Source organism: Gymnogyps californianus, chromosome 17 (assembly GCF_018139145.2).
Source record: "Gymnogyps californianus isolate 813 chromosome 17, ASM1813914v2, whole genome shotgun sequence".
NCBI lineage: Eukaryota > Metazoa > Chordata > Aves > Accipitriformes > Cathartidae > Gymnogyps > Gymnogyps californianus.
Window position 1 is genome coordinate 6488959 of NC_059487.1, and position 15966 is coordinate 6504924.

General features: G+C 46.4%; 1 protein-coding gene across 1 annotated transcript in view; it reads left to right on the forward strand.

Moving 5' to 3' along the window:
- The window catches only part of RIMS4 (regulating synaptic membrane exocytosis 4), a 53941-nt gene extending 39728 nt beyond the window's left edge, over positions 1 to 14213 (forward strand). The window contains exons 3-6 of the mRNA XM_050907376.1: positions 10662 to 10774; positions 11433 to 11534; positions 11790 to 11929; positions 13850 to 14213. Coding sequence (XP_050763333.1) covers positions 10662 to 10774; positions 11433 to 11534; positions 11790 to 11929; positions 13850 to 14068 — 574 coding nt within the window. The 3' untranslated portion in view covers positions 14069 to 14213. The remainder of the gene's footprint in view (positions 1 to 10661; positions 10775 to 11432; positions 11535 to 11789; positions 11930 to 13849) is intronic.
- Positions 14214 to 15966: the final 1753 nt, after the last annotated feature.

Sequence of the window (15966 nt, forward strand, 5' to 3'; positions counted from 1 at the left end):
AGTGCTAAGTATCGCAGTCGAAGAATTTTCTGTAGTGTGTGATTTTGAGTAATGCTGCTTTTCGTGAGAATACCAGAGTGCATGAAATCCAGTTGCTTTTTATGGACACACTTATTATGTAGGGATATACTTCTCCTCAGATATGCTAGGCCCTCCTTCAACAAAATATTCCCTTTAGGATTTTACCTGAAGATGAAGTACACTGAAGATTAGCTGGTCTAAAAGATGCGTCTCCTGGAATTTAAGCTCATACAGCATGCCAGTAAGTGCTGACCATGTCAACACACTGCTTCATTTAATTTTTTGCTGTACAAAGTCCCCCAACCATATTACCCAGCTTTTATGCTGCACAGTGGTTGTGCACTGGTGTAGGAAATTAATATAATAAACGTTAATGTGAGACTTTATAGAAGGGAAAGGTGATACTTATTCTAAACAAAACTGTTCTCAGTCGTTCACGCTTCTACGTTTCACTCACTTGTGCTCTCACCGCCCCGTGCAGGCGCCAAGCCTCGTGCATCCAGGTGCTGTAGCCAGGCTTGGTTTTGTGCTGCAGGGAGGACCAGGGACACCATCTGTCAAGCCCCCGCTATGTCTCCTGAGTTGTTCTTCACAACAGACTGGCTCTTGGACTGTTTTTTTTACACTTTCTAGGACTTACCTGTTGTTATGGAGTGATCTTTCACCTTGGGGTCTTGCTCTTTTTGATCTCCGTAGATCTTAAGCAGTGCTGCTAACTTCTTGTTTCCTTGTTTGGGGGATCTTTATGGCTACAGTCTGCCTTCAGACAGGCTATGGAAGTGATGTGCTCTCTAACCTTGTTGTCCTCCTCCTGTCATTGGAGGACAGGTCTGCTGCTGACAGGTTGGTTGTGCTTTTGCACACACAGATGTTTCCGTTCATAATTCATCCAGACCAATTTTAGCGCTGGTTACAAGTCTCTACAGCAGTGAGTATTTTCTTATATGTATGTACTTAAAAATCTGCATGAGAGGACAGTTACCCACTGTAGCAGGTGCCTACCAGGTAGTCTCAGGACACCAAGATTACTGCAAGGATAAAATTCTGAATATAGGAATAACTCACTGTCCTGGTTTCTGCTGGGACAGAGTTAACTCTCTTCTTAGTAGCTGGTACAGTGCTGTGTTTTGGATTTAGTGTAAGAATGATGTTGATAACACTCTGATGTTTTAGTTGTTGCTAAGTAGTGCTTATCTTAAGCCAAGGACTTCAGTTCCCATGCTCTGCCAGCAAGCAGGTGTGCAAGAAGCTGGGAGGGAGCATAGCCGGGGCAGCTGACCTGAACCCCTGAGACTCAACAGAGATCTCCAGCTCCATCCTGGCTCTTGCACGACTTACATCTTGTTTTGGCTGGGTTTTGCTGCAGCTGCACAAGGCCATGTACAACATTCAGAAAGCAATAGGTTCTGGACTTGTGTGTAACTTATTCCTGCCAACCACTTTTCTTTCTGAAAATGGAGCAGAAAGACAAAAATGGACCTGGAACAAAAGACTGCTAGCTGCCATAGTCCCTAGTAAGTGGTACTCATCGGCTTTTTTTGTTCTTGCTGGCTACTGCTGAGATCATTAAGTTATGGAGAGCTAATGTGATTTTTAGCTTAGAAAAGCACAGCAGGTGATGACTAGCAAAGACTTAGAGGATTGTTCTTGTATTATCTGAGATGAGTCTGCCTGTCCAGCAAGGAAGCAACTTGTTGTTAGCCATATCATCTCTCTTTTCCCACCGTGAGGGCAGCACCAGCCTGAGACCTACCTGAAGCCACCGTTGTGACGAGGGCTGGAGGTACAACACAGCCTGGCACGTGTGCCGCCAGCACGGGCACCTCGCACCTCTCAGCTTTGTTCCGTCTTGTGCTGTTTCTGCAAGCTACGGCTTGTACCAGTTCTCCCATCTGTGAACCAATGCCAGGACTTAGGCTAGGAGAGCTACCTGCCCTTCTCTGCTTCGCTGTGGAGCAATAACTAAAAGGAAGCTGGAGAAAATACTGGCCTGGCTTGTGACCATATGGCCATGTGAAAATTCACTTTCCTTCACCAAAAATTATCAACTGGATTCCTAAACGCACCATTCAGGAGATTCATGTCATAGCTATTCACTGAATGTCTCTTTTTTGGTATCCAAAGCCAGGGCACTTCTAGACTCCTTTATAGCCAATTATCTTTAGGGCTCTCCTTTTATCCAGGTCCTTTTGAAAAATGTAATGAAATGTGTTGTTAATACAGTTCAGGCTATAAGAAATCAAGGCTTTTAGAGATGGAAACTGGGAAAGGCATGGAGATTGTTTCTGTAATACGCCAAGAAATTAGTCAGCCTGTTCAGCAACAGCACATCCTTTTGTGCTGTTAAGCTTGACCAGCATGGCTTGGAAAGGATGCGACCTTGAGAGCTGTAGCTACAGCGGTAAATACAGTGAATCCGACATTCAGCAACCTCTTGGGAACAGGCAAAATTGCTCTCTGAAGGCAGGTAGCTATCTTTTATTCAATGCGTCTGAGATGACTAGTGATTGCTAAAAACGGAGCTAGCCTGGTAAGATGGGGAAGGGAATGGGGGAGGTCTTTGTACATAATTCACTGCATAGTTTTTATAGCTCCGTTTAGGTGGAAGAAGTCATATAGCAGAAGGAATGGATACACGAGCGGAGTACAGTGTGTTACAGCACATAAGACAGCACGTCACAGTGCTAAAAATGTTAGAGGAAGTGGAGTGGCCAGGAGAGCAGCAGAGCTTGTTGAGAGGCAGAGACAGAGAGATTGCCTGGCAGAGGAGAGGTGTGCCGTCAGTGGGGTTAGGTTGGGTTTGGGTCCTGCAGGGATAGATGCTCATAGAAAACCTTTCCAGCCAAAGTGAAGGCATCTGCAGCATTCACATCAAATTTGACAGGGTAAGGGGCTGTGTGCCCAGTCCCCTGACAATGTCGTCAGATGCCTATTGCATTAATAATTCTGCATGTGCACCATAAATAGTTTAAAGATAAGGGCAGTGGACGTTAAATTAACCAGTTGTGCCTTCCTCCTTCGCTGATAGATATCTACTTGGCTTCTGCATGTAAGATGCAGTTTGAAAGACCGTAACATGCAGTATGGATGAGTGTGATTGTTATACCGTACGTTCCCGCTCCCTGAAATTGGAGTTCTGATGGGTTTTTTTTATGCTCAAATAAAATAACTGTCACATATGTTACCAGTCTCAGAGGAGACTTCCCCCCTTCCCCTTTCGTCTGGATGAAGGCAGTATGTGTTGCTGTCCCTGGTTTTTAAAGACAGAGCTGGAGAACTTAGCTATGTGTTAGATGTAGACATATAGCAAATTTTTTAGTTCAGCTGTGCGAGTCAAACCATTCAATTGCATGGCTGTCTTTAGGCAACTTGCTTATTAATTGCAACTTTGTGCCCTAAGAGGACAAAAAAAAAGTATTTTAGAAAATATTTATGAGAACAGAACAATAATTTCTGAACCCTGGGCCCAAACACATCCCATCTACATAGTAGACACAGTGGAGTGCCTCTTTAAGGGTTATTGCTTCTGAAGGCTTCAGTTGATGGCAGATAGGCAGTTGTGTGGATAGTGTGAATAAATCTGTGAAAAGCACAAGACAAAATGTTATCTTCTGAAAATAGCTGTTCTCTGGGTGTGCCAGGGGGTGACTGCATTGAAGCTATCCGGCTTCACCACTGCCCCACCTGGCTGAACCCACAGCAGTGGAGCAGTGCAGCTCTGCAGAAGTCAAGATGTGCAAGTGTAGTAGAGAGGCAGTAATGGGGATTTGGTCCAAGGGGGGTGACACACAGTCTTCTCAGAATACCCCTCCTCTTGACAGAGCTCCTTGACAAAAGGGTGTTACACCCAGCCTGTGAAGGGAGCTGGAGATGAATACCTCATTCTGCATTTCTTCTGCACAGACATAGCAGCCAGTGTGTGGCCATTACAAGTTGGTACAATCGAGACCAGTTCCAAAGTCTCATAAGATAGAATTAAGAAGTGCTGTATCAAGGGCAAAAGAAAGGAAATATGCTGGTCTGTGCTTCGAACTGATAACTCACGAACAGTGTTGAGGACTGATGTGTGACAAGGAAGGACTGGAAAAAGATTTGGAAGGAAAAAGTAAAGCAAAGCACAGGAATAAATTCTCTAGGGAGGGATTTTAAGAACAGGTTAGACAAGCAGCTATCACGAATGATGTAAATAAAGCTGCTCTGGCCTTGGGACCTGGGTGTGGTCTGGGTGACCTGTGGAGATGCCTTCTTACGATATTTCCTGCGAGTTTTGCAAGGTTTTGACAAGCTGATTCTGCAGACGCCTGCAGCAGCATAATGGTATACCTGGCATACAGAGTCCCAGAAGCAATTTAAAAATAGATTTAGAAAAGAGGTCAGACAAACTCTGCATGGACAGGAAAAGAAATTAATGATACATTTTCCCTAAATGTGTCTGTGCTGTTACACGCTCTGCCTGCTAATGCACAGCGAATGATGGGTGGGGGTGCGGAAGAGGCTGAGCAGAGCCACATATGCAGTATGAGCGGGGTCAGCACAGGTGCTCTGAATTTTCTTTATACCATTTTATATTGAAATCAGCATTGTCCATCTAGGCATTCAGTTTATAAGCAACTTTGAAAAGCTAGTTCTCCATCCGAATATACATGAAGAGCAGCAGCCTTGCTGTGAAGGAGCCAACTGCATGATGGTTTGCGTGTGGAGAGGAAGGGCATAGATCTTTGCAATGGGTAGGTCAGGAAATGCTGCTACCTTGAAAGAGCAGAGAAGCAAGCAGCTGGCAAAGAGCCTTTAAGCCACTCTTAAATTACACTACAGAGGACAGATTTCATATGCCCTGACCTACAGCGTGCAACGCAGGAGCACAGTCTTCAGAGGCTGCTGCACAGATTTCCTAAATAATCAGGATTATGAATGTTGTGTTTAAAAGAAGAACATCTAGGCAATCTCAGCCCCAGTTTGAGCACATGCTTCGTAAGATTAAGTGAACACACAGTTTTATTCTGCATATAAACATGTCACAAAAGAAATAAATTGTTTATGCAGTCACCTTTTTCATAAAGTTGGGAATGGTAATTAGGAACATGTTCTGCATGGGGATTGCATGCGGGCATTGCTTGCAACTGCCTGGAGCTGCTCAGGGCTCTGCCTGCCAGCCGTAGCCTCGCAGGCCAGTGTCTGCGTGGTCTTGTCTCCCTCTCGCGGGTGTCCAAACGACTGCAACAAGAGCAGTTGTCCCCTGCTGTCCCAAGGGGTGTCCGTGCTGCCATGCCTTCAGCATGGTGTGGAGGCATCTATCCTAGCTGGCTGCGGTGCCAGGGACAGCTTGGGCTTAGAAATGGCTGTTTTATCCATGTGTCTGAAATGGGGTTTGCAGCCTGTGCTGAGCCTTGGGGTGAAGCTGGTACCTGTGCAAACAAAATTAATGTTCGTGTGGGTTTCTGCTGATGCTACTTCACATTGGTGGGCTCAGAGACCCCAGGATCAGTAGCCTCCAGAGTGTTGTCCTGCTGCTGCCCCTGCTCTGCCTCCTTAACTACAGCCGAGGGCCATGTTCTGTGTGTCCTCCAGCAAAATGTCCTTCATTTGTCCTTAACACCCCAGAGGTGTTACTGACCTCCCTGTGCTCTCTCCGTGCCTTCAGGTCAGTAACAGAGTCACATTCAACTTAAAACCAATTCCACAGCAAAACCCATAATCTTTAACTTCATTAAAATCCTTCTCATTCAGCTGTGGCAAAGCAGAGCCCATGAATCATGATTAGTGAAAGCAGAGGGCCAGAGAAGAGATAATTAATTTTCTCTTTCCTGTTCAAAAGGCTGCGCTGCCCTCGCTCAGTGGAGGATTTGTGCCCTTTAGACAAAAAGGCTGACAAGTGTCACCTGTTAATCTTCTCTGTGTGTGGCTGTTTGTCAGCACGAGATGGTCCTGCTGCAGCCCTGGTCCCCAGGGCCCTGCTGGTTATGACAGTTGCTATTTGCAAGTCAGCTGCGAAATGCTCTCTCTTTATTCCTCCAGCTATTTTTAGCACTTCTTTTTAGATTGCAATAAAAAAAAGACATCTTGTATTGGTGATAACCAGGTTGTAGCCATTTCTCCCCTTAAGGGAGAGGCATGTTTGGCGATGGGAGGGGAAGGGCTTTCCAGGGTCGCTCCAGTGTGTGTGAAACCCATCTGCTGGCTGTCACCCAAGGTGGAGCCGCCACTGCCATGTGCGGTGTATCCCTTCGGGAGCACATCTCCCTGCCAGCACATCCAGCGTGTGGTGGTTCAGCTGGAGAGCTGGTTGCTGAATCAAGGGCAGGTGAGAAACGGCTGGGTTTCTTCAGAGGTCAGGCAGGAAAAGTCTGCTGAGCGTGCGGCAGAGTGGCAGGGGAGGGCCCTTGGGAGCACCAGGGCTGTGTTTAGAGACCTGAAGGAAGTCACGGTGGTCCCTGGAGCTCTTTTCCTCCCTGCTTCAGCTGCAGGAAAAGCAAGTGAGTGAATGGGGAAGGTCTGTCCCACCAATCTTAAACCACACCGTACACTGCTCCCTCACCTCGGCATCCCAGCTTCTCTCTGAGCACTTGACAGACAGAGCTCACTGAGCTGGATTTGAGCATCCTAAATTTAGCCGATGCAGCTAAATGGTTCCTGCTGTTTTTAATTCACATTCATACTAAATTTCTGCAGTTTTATTTTCCCCTTCCCTCTCCTCTCAAGGGAGAAGCAATGGCTTTCTTGGAGGTAGCTTATGATTTTTCCAGACAGAAATTGTTTCCATTCCAGGGTTATTGGCAATACTCAAATATATGTCCAGGAATCGGTCAAAGCCAAGGAGCCTGATTTAGAGCTGCTGCTTCTAATGTCTAATAAAGCAGCACTGCAAAAGGTCAGCCTCTGTGCAATGTAGCAGCCAGTCCCACCAGCTAATGGCATAATCTATTAAAGAATTAATTCCCTACATCTTCCCTTCCCGGCAAATATAACAACAATGGGGAACATTAACTGTCTAACCTAATATTGAGTTTTATATAGTGCTAGTAAACCTATTAACTGAGGCTGTTATCCAAACTGCCAGAGTCTTGACCTTGGCCTTTGTTTTTAAGTGGACTTTTGCCATTGCTCTTGAGATCAGCCTCGGTGCTACAAAGCAGCAGCGGCTTCATTCAAGCAGTGGCTCAACTGCTCTCCTTGTGCGGGTCCATGCTTGCGGCACAGCCCTGGTGTCCCTGCAGCAACGTGCTGCCTTCTCGCTGTAAGTTGCACTGAGGAGAGTTCATTGTTTCGAGGTCATCCCAAGCCCTCTGACTTCTGAATCTGTGTGGAGATAACGGCAACATTTGCTTTGCTGTAAACACTTCCAGTTGCTGTTGGTTCACCTTTAGCCCAACAGCTCTTGTTCTTGTGCTTTTTAACACTGTTCTTCATGCTTTCCTGCTATTTTGCTTCACATTGGAATATCATTGATGTAGGCTGCGGCATCGGCTGCTCCATTAGCAGGTGCTTTTATTTGCTCCTGAGCTGCCCCAGCTTCTGGGCAGAGCCTTTGGGCGCAGTGTTGCCCAAAGGAGGGGTGAGCTGGTGTGCGAGAGCACGGGTAGTTTCTCTCCACGCACGTGTCAAGAGCAGACAAATATTTGGCATCAGCATTCAACGTGGTTCTCTCCCCAGCAGGTAAGGGGAAGTGGTCTTCTGTGGCAGGTTTCTTGAATCATTTTGAGTATTCCAGGGCCAGAGGGGTGTCTCTTCTTCGCTGTCCTGCAGCGAGTGGAGTTTCTGTGGGTGGTCTTCTCCCAGCTGTGTGTCCACACTGCAGTAACATGGCTGGACTTCGCCTCGGAGAGGGATCGCTCCGAGAGCTGGTTCTGGGTGTGCTGTCGGCTCTCACAGCGCTAGGCTTTGCTCAGTCCTGGGCTTCCCCTCCGCTGTCCTCATCCTCGTCATCTTGTTAATGAGCCCAAGCATCTGTTTTGAGCACAGCAGTGAACATTTCCCTGAATGGTTGTGAGTTGTCTCGCTGGGTTGTTATTTACGTGCTCGTTCAGGTCACATACTCCCCAGGGTAGGAGTGAGACCTGAGCTCGGCCCATTTATCTTCCATGAGTTGAGGAGAATAAAGAAAACATTTACCTTCTGGCTGATGGTCCATTCATCTCCTGCTGAATCTTATGTCTTTCTCTGTCAGGTCTCCTTTTTCTTGAACTATTTTGGGTTCTCTTAAGCACTAGTTTTCATCCTTTTTTGACTCTGTGGGCAGCTCAAAACGCCTGAGCCAGCAGGCTCAAGGAGTCTCACTGGTCCTCGTGTGCACCAGGACTCACTTCTTCCCTCCTTGTATGGGCAAATCATGAGCCTGATAAAGCCCGTCTGGCTCCGGGCTCCCCCTTCCCCTGCTTTCCCCATCACATGTCCCTGTCCCTGCAGATTTACCAGCCCTGGGGATGTCTCTGTCTGTGCACAGTCTGTCCTCGGGAGCCTGGATACAAATCCAGCATCTCTGCCCCGGTCCTGTGCTTGGGGCGCTGCTGCCCGGAGAGGGCTGCCCCATCGAGGCCGGCAGATGCCAGCTGGGTGATGGGGCAGGACTTGCGTACCCGCAGGGAGCAGAGTGTGGCCCCGTGCTGCCTCTGCCCCGGGATGGACGGTGGCACTGGGGATGTGCCTTGCGCCTCTGAGGAGTTGGTGACACTGAAAACTGAGAAAAATCTTAAGCCTTCTCTGCAATTAATGCTGATTATAAATCCTGCTGTTTCTGTTGTATCTCAAAATATCACCCGGAGTGTTTGTGCAAACAGTGGATGCAGGGTGAAAAAACACTGAACTGGGGAAGATCCACCCCGTGCAGAGCCCCTCCCAAGCCTGTCTTCCAGGATGCCCAGACACCCTCCTCCCTCATCCCTTTTCACAAAGGTGACATTTGTAAAGAGCTCAAGGGCAGATTTTTCCATGCTGATGGCTCAGCAGCTCCCTGTGTAGCAGCGATAACCAGGTTTCTCAAAGAGTCAGGTCAGCTTGGGGGGTGCAGCGCTCCGTGGAAAAGTCTGGCCATTTAATTCGGTGCCCGCATCACAGTGAGCTGAGTCAGCCCGTGAACCTGTCACAAGGACACGTGCTAGTGACACGTCCTCTTCAGTCCCATGCATGGCGAGATGCTGAGGTGTGTGTGCTGGCTTCCTCGTTCCTTGTCTGACTAAATAAATATTGCCATGGGGCTGAGACCAGGTCTGCAAATAGCTAATGAGAGCTGAAATCCCAACCTGAAATTTACACTCTTCTGGCTGAATGGGGTTTAAAAAAAAATTCTTTTTTAAAATGTCTTTTAAATGTAACTGGCTTGCAGGGGGGAATCAATGAGTCTTTGTGGCTGACTCAGGCTGCATGAGAGCCTGCAGTCCCCAGCCCGCCCACAGGCAGGGTTCCTCTCTGGCTTCACTTGTACCGAACATGCGGCCTCCTCACAGCATCCTTTCTAAGAAATGAATTTGGGGCAGCAGGGAGCTGTATCATTACGTGGGTAATTGTCCCCCTCCAAGGACATGTGGAAAAGTGCAGGAGGTTTGTAATTGTGCCTGACCTCGGCGTGCGGCAGCTTCCCCGGAAGCAGAGTATAAAACCCAGGGCGGTAGTGTGGGTACCCCAGCACGAAGCTCCTGACATGTGTTTTGGCAACTGTGTCATGGTTTGGCAGATGCCTGCAGGACAAATGTACGTGTCGAATGGTGGCCTCAAGCCTCCTCCTTACCATTCGCAGCAAGTTTTCCCACAACCTCTGAAACAGCTGTGTAAATCAGGGTACAACTGGGTAAATCTTGGTTTGTGTCAGTGTACCACAGGGCTTGACCCTTTTGCATTGCTTCACCCGTGTGCAGTGCAGTGACCAGCACCCTGTAGCCATGCCGTAGACCAGCCTCAGGTGCCTGGTGAATAGATGTGGAGGCTGTGTCCCCCTGACAGCTTTTGTTTTGCTGCAGTGACTGTGGCAGAGGCATTACTGGTGTTTGAGGGTGTTGCCCCTTTAGCCTCGCACCAGTGTTCAGGTCCTTTTCATGATCGCTTCAGGCCTGGTTGTAGAAGCAGGTATGAAAACCACACAGTGGATGTGATGGATGCTTCTGGTGTTGAGCAGTAGGAAATGGGGCCCTCTGGTCAAGAAGGAGATTCATTGCTCTGTGTGCACGTGATAAATAAATAGGGAATTGAGTCCCAAGGGGATTGATGCTAGCACCCCTCATCTCACTTTTTAACTGCTGCTCTAGATGCATTATTTCCTCCCCAGAAATGAGGATTGGGAAGGGACAGCTACCAACAGAGATCATATAAGCTATGCTAAGAAGCTGCTTAGAATATAATGCTATCTGGAAGAGGTGACAGGCTGCATATGAGCCTGAGATGGCGGAGATTTTTCTTTCAGACAATTAGTTATAGTTAAACAAGTGTTAACCAACTGGTAACTGCAACCATTACTGGTTTTTTTGGTATGAGGAAAGGGATTTTAAATGGATTCCATGTAACTAAACTGCCTGGAAATCAGTGAGCTTTGCAAGGCAAAAAGGCTTCTGTAGATGTCATTCATTTCAAAGATATATTAAATCTGGTTCTTTAGTTACTGGGTTGCTTTAAAATGCAAATTAACCACTTGCCAAAATCAATTTCTTTTGCAGCTTGAATTTCAGCGGAGTCCATCTGGCATCTGCTGGGCAGTTTAGTGACTTCCTGGGGAGCATGGGCCCTGCACAATTTGTTGGGCGTCAGACCTTGGCCACCACCTCAATGGGTAAGGAACACGAAGATGTTAGGTGGCTTTAATTTAATCTTGAACAGACCACTCCTACAAGCCACCTAATAACATGTCCAGCATCTGCTGCTCTACCACTCCCCAGCTCTGTTTCTCTGTTAAATCAAGTAAGCTTGGCTGAAAGGTTTTGCTGATTGCTGCGAATGCAGCATTGGTAGGAGAGCACCAGCTTCATGCTTTCCTCCGTCAGATCTGAAAGGCATAGACTAAGTAAAGCACAGCTAAAATCCTGAAAATGCATCCTGTGCATCTTTGTGTTTTTCTTGCTCTCTAAGGCCCACCGGGCTCTGTAAAGATATTCTTATGGTCCACTGTAATTGCATTTTCTAAAGCAGCCTGCAATTCTAGGTGCTTCAGTTTGGGAGAGATGAGAGGCTAGCTGCCACTGAAGAGTATGAGTCTGAGTCACCAAAGCCATGTTAGAGGCCTGACACTAGAGATTGCTTTTGAAAACGTGGGCTTGAACCACTGTAGAGCTGCTCCAGAGTAACGCAGGAAGAGATCAGGCACTCAGGGCCTACAGTTTGTTACAGCTTGTAGCAGGCGTGACATGGAGATTGGGGTTTTTTTAACATTTTAGTAGCCCATAGATGTATTGTTTTGAAAGTCTTCTATCTATTTTAACATTTTGGTTTAGGGGATGTGGAAATTGGCTTGCAAGAGCGAAATGGGCAGCTAGAAGTGGATATCATTCAGGCTCGAGGACTGACACCAAAACCCGGCTCCAAAACACTGCCAGGTAGTATGCTTTGACCTCCTAAAGTAATTCACTGAGCCCCAGCCTCCTGCGATGCTTGTGAATAGGAAAAAATGTAATTCCGCTTGGCTTCTGCAGGAATAAGCAGTCTGTATGTGGTATTGGAAATAAGGCTGGTTGAGCAAATCTTTTCACTGCTGTAAATGCCTTCTTTAGAAATACCTGAGACATGGCACTCTGTCTTTTCTAAAGTGAGCATGAAGATTTTTCATATTTGACCATATTTATTTTTTCCAGCTGCTTACATCAAAGCTTACCTGCTAGAGAATGGCGTGTGCATTGCGAAAAAGAAGACAAAAGTGGCTCGCAAATCATTAGACCCTTTGTACAATCAGGTGTTACTGTTTGCTGAGAGCCCCCAGGGCAAAGTATTACAGGTAAGATGAGCAAGTCTCAGGTCTGCCCATCTCTCTCTTCCACCTCTGCTGGAAGATATTAAGTCTGGCAAGGGATCTGGATAATTAACATAGATCGGAAAAAGCCAATGTTTTTGTTGAACCAAATGCACTCAATCTGAATGTAACAAATGGAAAGGAAAACCTTTTTTTCATACTCAAACTGATGATTATTTGACACCCTGCTAGGTAACATGAGTGCCTACCAGGAAAAGGTTGATTTTTATTTTTTCAGTCCTTTTTTTCCTGCCCAGTTAGGAGATAGGTAGTACCTATAGATGCGAAACAATCTTGCAGCATAGATTGTCTTCTGTGTTTATACATATTCAGAGCACTCTGCTTTGGCTATCACCCAATCACATATGCTACCTTTTTCTACCTCTTTTCTTCTACTGCCATGCTTATGTTTTCAATTCTGCACCTATGTTTCCAGAGCAAAGAGTGATTTGCATTGTTAAGTCGTACCTAAATCATTTCCATCCAATAAAGCCTGGCTAAAATCCACTGGTAATACTGATGTAATTAATCCATGAGTTTCTATTGCTTACCTCCACTGGCATATGAATTGCCAGCTAACCTGCTGCATCCTTCTCATTAGTGAACTCTTCCTCATTTACCTTGATTAGAAGCATTTTCCCCTGTTGCAACGAGACTGCACATTTTTGACTGAAATGGGGTGGGACCTGGCTTGATCCGCTCTTGCCTTGCATGGGTTTCCTTACCTGCTGCCTTGCTGCCAGGAAAGGCACTTATTCCAAGAGAATAAAATGAGGAGCTTGGCTCTCTGCCAGCAGCCGTGCCACCAAACCAACTTTCTGCAGTGGCTTGCTCCATCTCGTGCTAACCTAGAGTGTTAATTTTTGTCTTTTAATTGACATTCGTTGTCTCTCCTACCTCATTTTACAGAAAATTGTAATGTTCTGGCTATTCGGAGCCTAGGGAAAGAAGCTGTCAGGATTAGCCAGAGATCACTAGTCACCATCATAACCCATCGTACTCATCCTCTCCTCTTCAGAACGTGGACTCACTCTGGAGTCAGTCGTCACCTTTGTCTTGAGCCACATAGGGCCGCTTGGTCACGTGCAGACCTCCAGCATGCCTAAGCCCATGACCCTCACTACATCTGTTGTTCCACCCACTGGTCTCCATCGTGTCGTAAGTGTGATTCAGCTTTCCCTGCTCGTCTGCCAGCTCTCTCTCATTAGACCTTCCTCTGCGTCTGCAAGCCTTTCTCGGCAGTCTGTTCTGCTTCCCCTGCATGCCACTCCATGTGTGCCCCTTGCGTCACTGGTCCCGCTTGCCAGCGCTCGGCTCCTGCCCTTTCTCCAGGTGAGTAGCCGTGCCTCGTCTCCATCTGCCCTGTGTCACGAGCTCCGAGTGCAGAAGTTAAGACCTGTTCTTTTCCTCAAACTGTTGGCTTTTGACCCAAGCTATTGCCCACCTTTTTTCTGTTGGTTTATTTTTCCAGATCAGGAGCCCTTCCTGCCCTTTTCCCCTGAGCCACCTTTTGTTGTGTCCAAGGCCCGTTACTGTGCCAGGACCAGGTTTTACCTGCAGGTGTTGGAGCTGCAGCTCCGGGGATACTTTGTGCATGTGCTGTCCCTGCCCAGCAGGTAGAACAGCAGAATGGTGACTCATCCACATGCGCATTCATCTCTTTTCTATGGGGGAAAAAAAGTCTGATAACATTAGGATTTATAAAACTGTGCTTAAAAAAAAATGTAAAATCATCAGCCGGAGCGTCACGCCACATGTTGGTAGTGTAAACCTTTCTGCTCTTCTCGGGCTGTAGTAAAGCCCTGGGAAGTTGGATGAGTAGAAAGAAGGATTGGTAAGACTTGTGCTTCCCAAGCAAGTGTGCAAGTTGGAGGATTGACTGTGCTCCCCCCTCTTGTTCCTAAGGTGATAGTCTGGGGAAACTATGGACGCATGGAGCGCAAGCACTTCATGGGAGTTGCCAGGGTCCTCCTGGAAGAACTGGATTTGTCAACTTTAGCAATCGGCTGGTACAAGCTCTTCCCAACCTCCTCGATGGTAGATCCCACTACAGGCCCGCTCCTGCGTCAGTCCTCACAGCTTTCCCTGGAGAGCACAGTGGGACCCTGCTGTGACAGGTCTTAGAGAGTAAGGAAGGGGGAACTGCTTTTGTTTTTTAAACATGCTGTCAAGGTTTTGTTTGCTGGAACTCTGACCTCAAGCGCAATGCATGTTCAATCAGTTCTTGTGGAGCTGGAAGAGGAGGATAAACCAGTGACCTTAGACAGAAGACGAGGGGGAGGGTGCTGTGCCCTCTCCGTCCGAGGAGGAGGTGCCGTGGGGCATGAGTCCTAGTTGTCAAATTAGACATACACCTCTTGTTTCACTTCTCTCGCTGTCATTCTTGGACCCTTGTTTCAGATCAGTATTAACCCTGGAAAGTTGCAGCATTTGAAAGAATTTGGGGGGACTAAGGAAGGAATTTTTCTTAACTGTGTGTCTTAGAAATTTCTAATACAGATTCTTTCACGAGAAAGTACCTGAAAACTTCAGAGGCCAATATCTGACCTAAAAAGAGCCGGGGCAGAAAGTTTAAGAGGAAGCATTAGGTTTTTTATAAGGTCTTTCTTCTTGAAAGGAAGAAAAAGAAAGAAACCTGCAACTCTTTCTTTAGAATCAGTTCCCTATCACTGAGTCATGTTAACTGTAACACTATCGTTGCTGTGTTTTCAAACTGTGCCAAATTACCAGCAAGTGTCTTTACTGCATTACTGCATTACTTGTCTAACACTGCTGATGAAGCATACTTGGTAGGAGAATAAGTAGTGCCTACTTAGACCAGACAGTTTGAACAGAGTTTGAGTTTAGCAGGCTAATTAACTGTAATTTTGCTCAGAAAAAAAAACAGTAGAAGTGGGAGCTGAACATCAGACTTGCAGCTTGAGATATGTTTTGTATTGTCAGATACAACCTTCTGCAATTTACTGACTCCCTTACTTGTTGCTGTGCATCCTTCAGTCACGATGTCTTCTATCTCCTGCTTTTCTTCCATCTCCTTTGTACTGGTACATATCTGCTGGAGATGCTGCCCTTCCTGTTGTGCTATGGACTGACCTGAAACAGGACTGTTTTATTCTGCCACGGGAGAGGAGATTGAGGTTTCTGGGGGTGCAGAAGAAAGAAACCTCAGTTTGTCATCTGACAAGAAGGTGCTGGAGAGCATGTAACCTTCCTTGTGGAGAGAAAGGTGCTTTAGGCAGTCTCGGTAGTACACAAACATTGTCAAGTGTCCTGCAAGAGGAGGTACAATCCCCAAAGTATGGAGAGGTAGTGGGTGAGGAATCTGAAGACGCAGTGGTCACAGCATGTATATTTTGTTAATTAAAGTGCAACACTAACTGTAAACAAGTCTTGTAGATTAAGCCAGTAAAGCACATTCTCTGAGCTGCTGAGCTACAGCAGCTGTTGTCAGCAGTCAGTGCTGGAGTAAGTGCGCTAGATCCTTCAGACAATTAAAAACTTATTATCCAAAATCAAAGAGAATCTCCAAAGATTTTCTGTTGATAGACCTGTTCTGGCTAGGTTTTGGTTTAGTTCCTAATGAGGATTTGATGACTGCTGTCTCAGAACAAGCTTTTGGAGATATTTCACTTCGTGATTTAAAAGCGAAGGTCCCATGTCACGTTTAGGAATGAGCAGATTCTTGACCTGTCATAGAGGCATACTGAACATTTATTTCTGCATGTGGACCTCAGCTTTGTTAGAATAAAAGCATGAGTGTTGAGTGGATGGTAAAAGCAGTTGCTTTTGGTCCTAGCTTGTCTATGGCATTTTAAATTATTTTGAGATAAATTACAGGATAGATGCAAAAATAATAGGCCTTACAATAATCTCTGTAAAAAATCATATAATATAAAGGAGAGGGAATGAGGATAAGGGACATAGAATGAATAGTTTTTTGAGTCTTCAGTGGCAAAAGCCTCAACATTTCAGATAAATCTCTTAATTTCCTTGATCAAATATGTCTCTGGCCTCTCACTAAT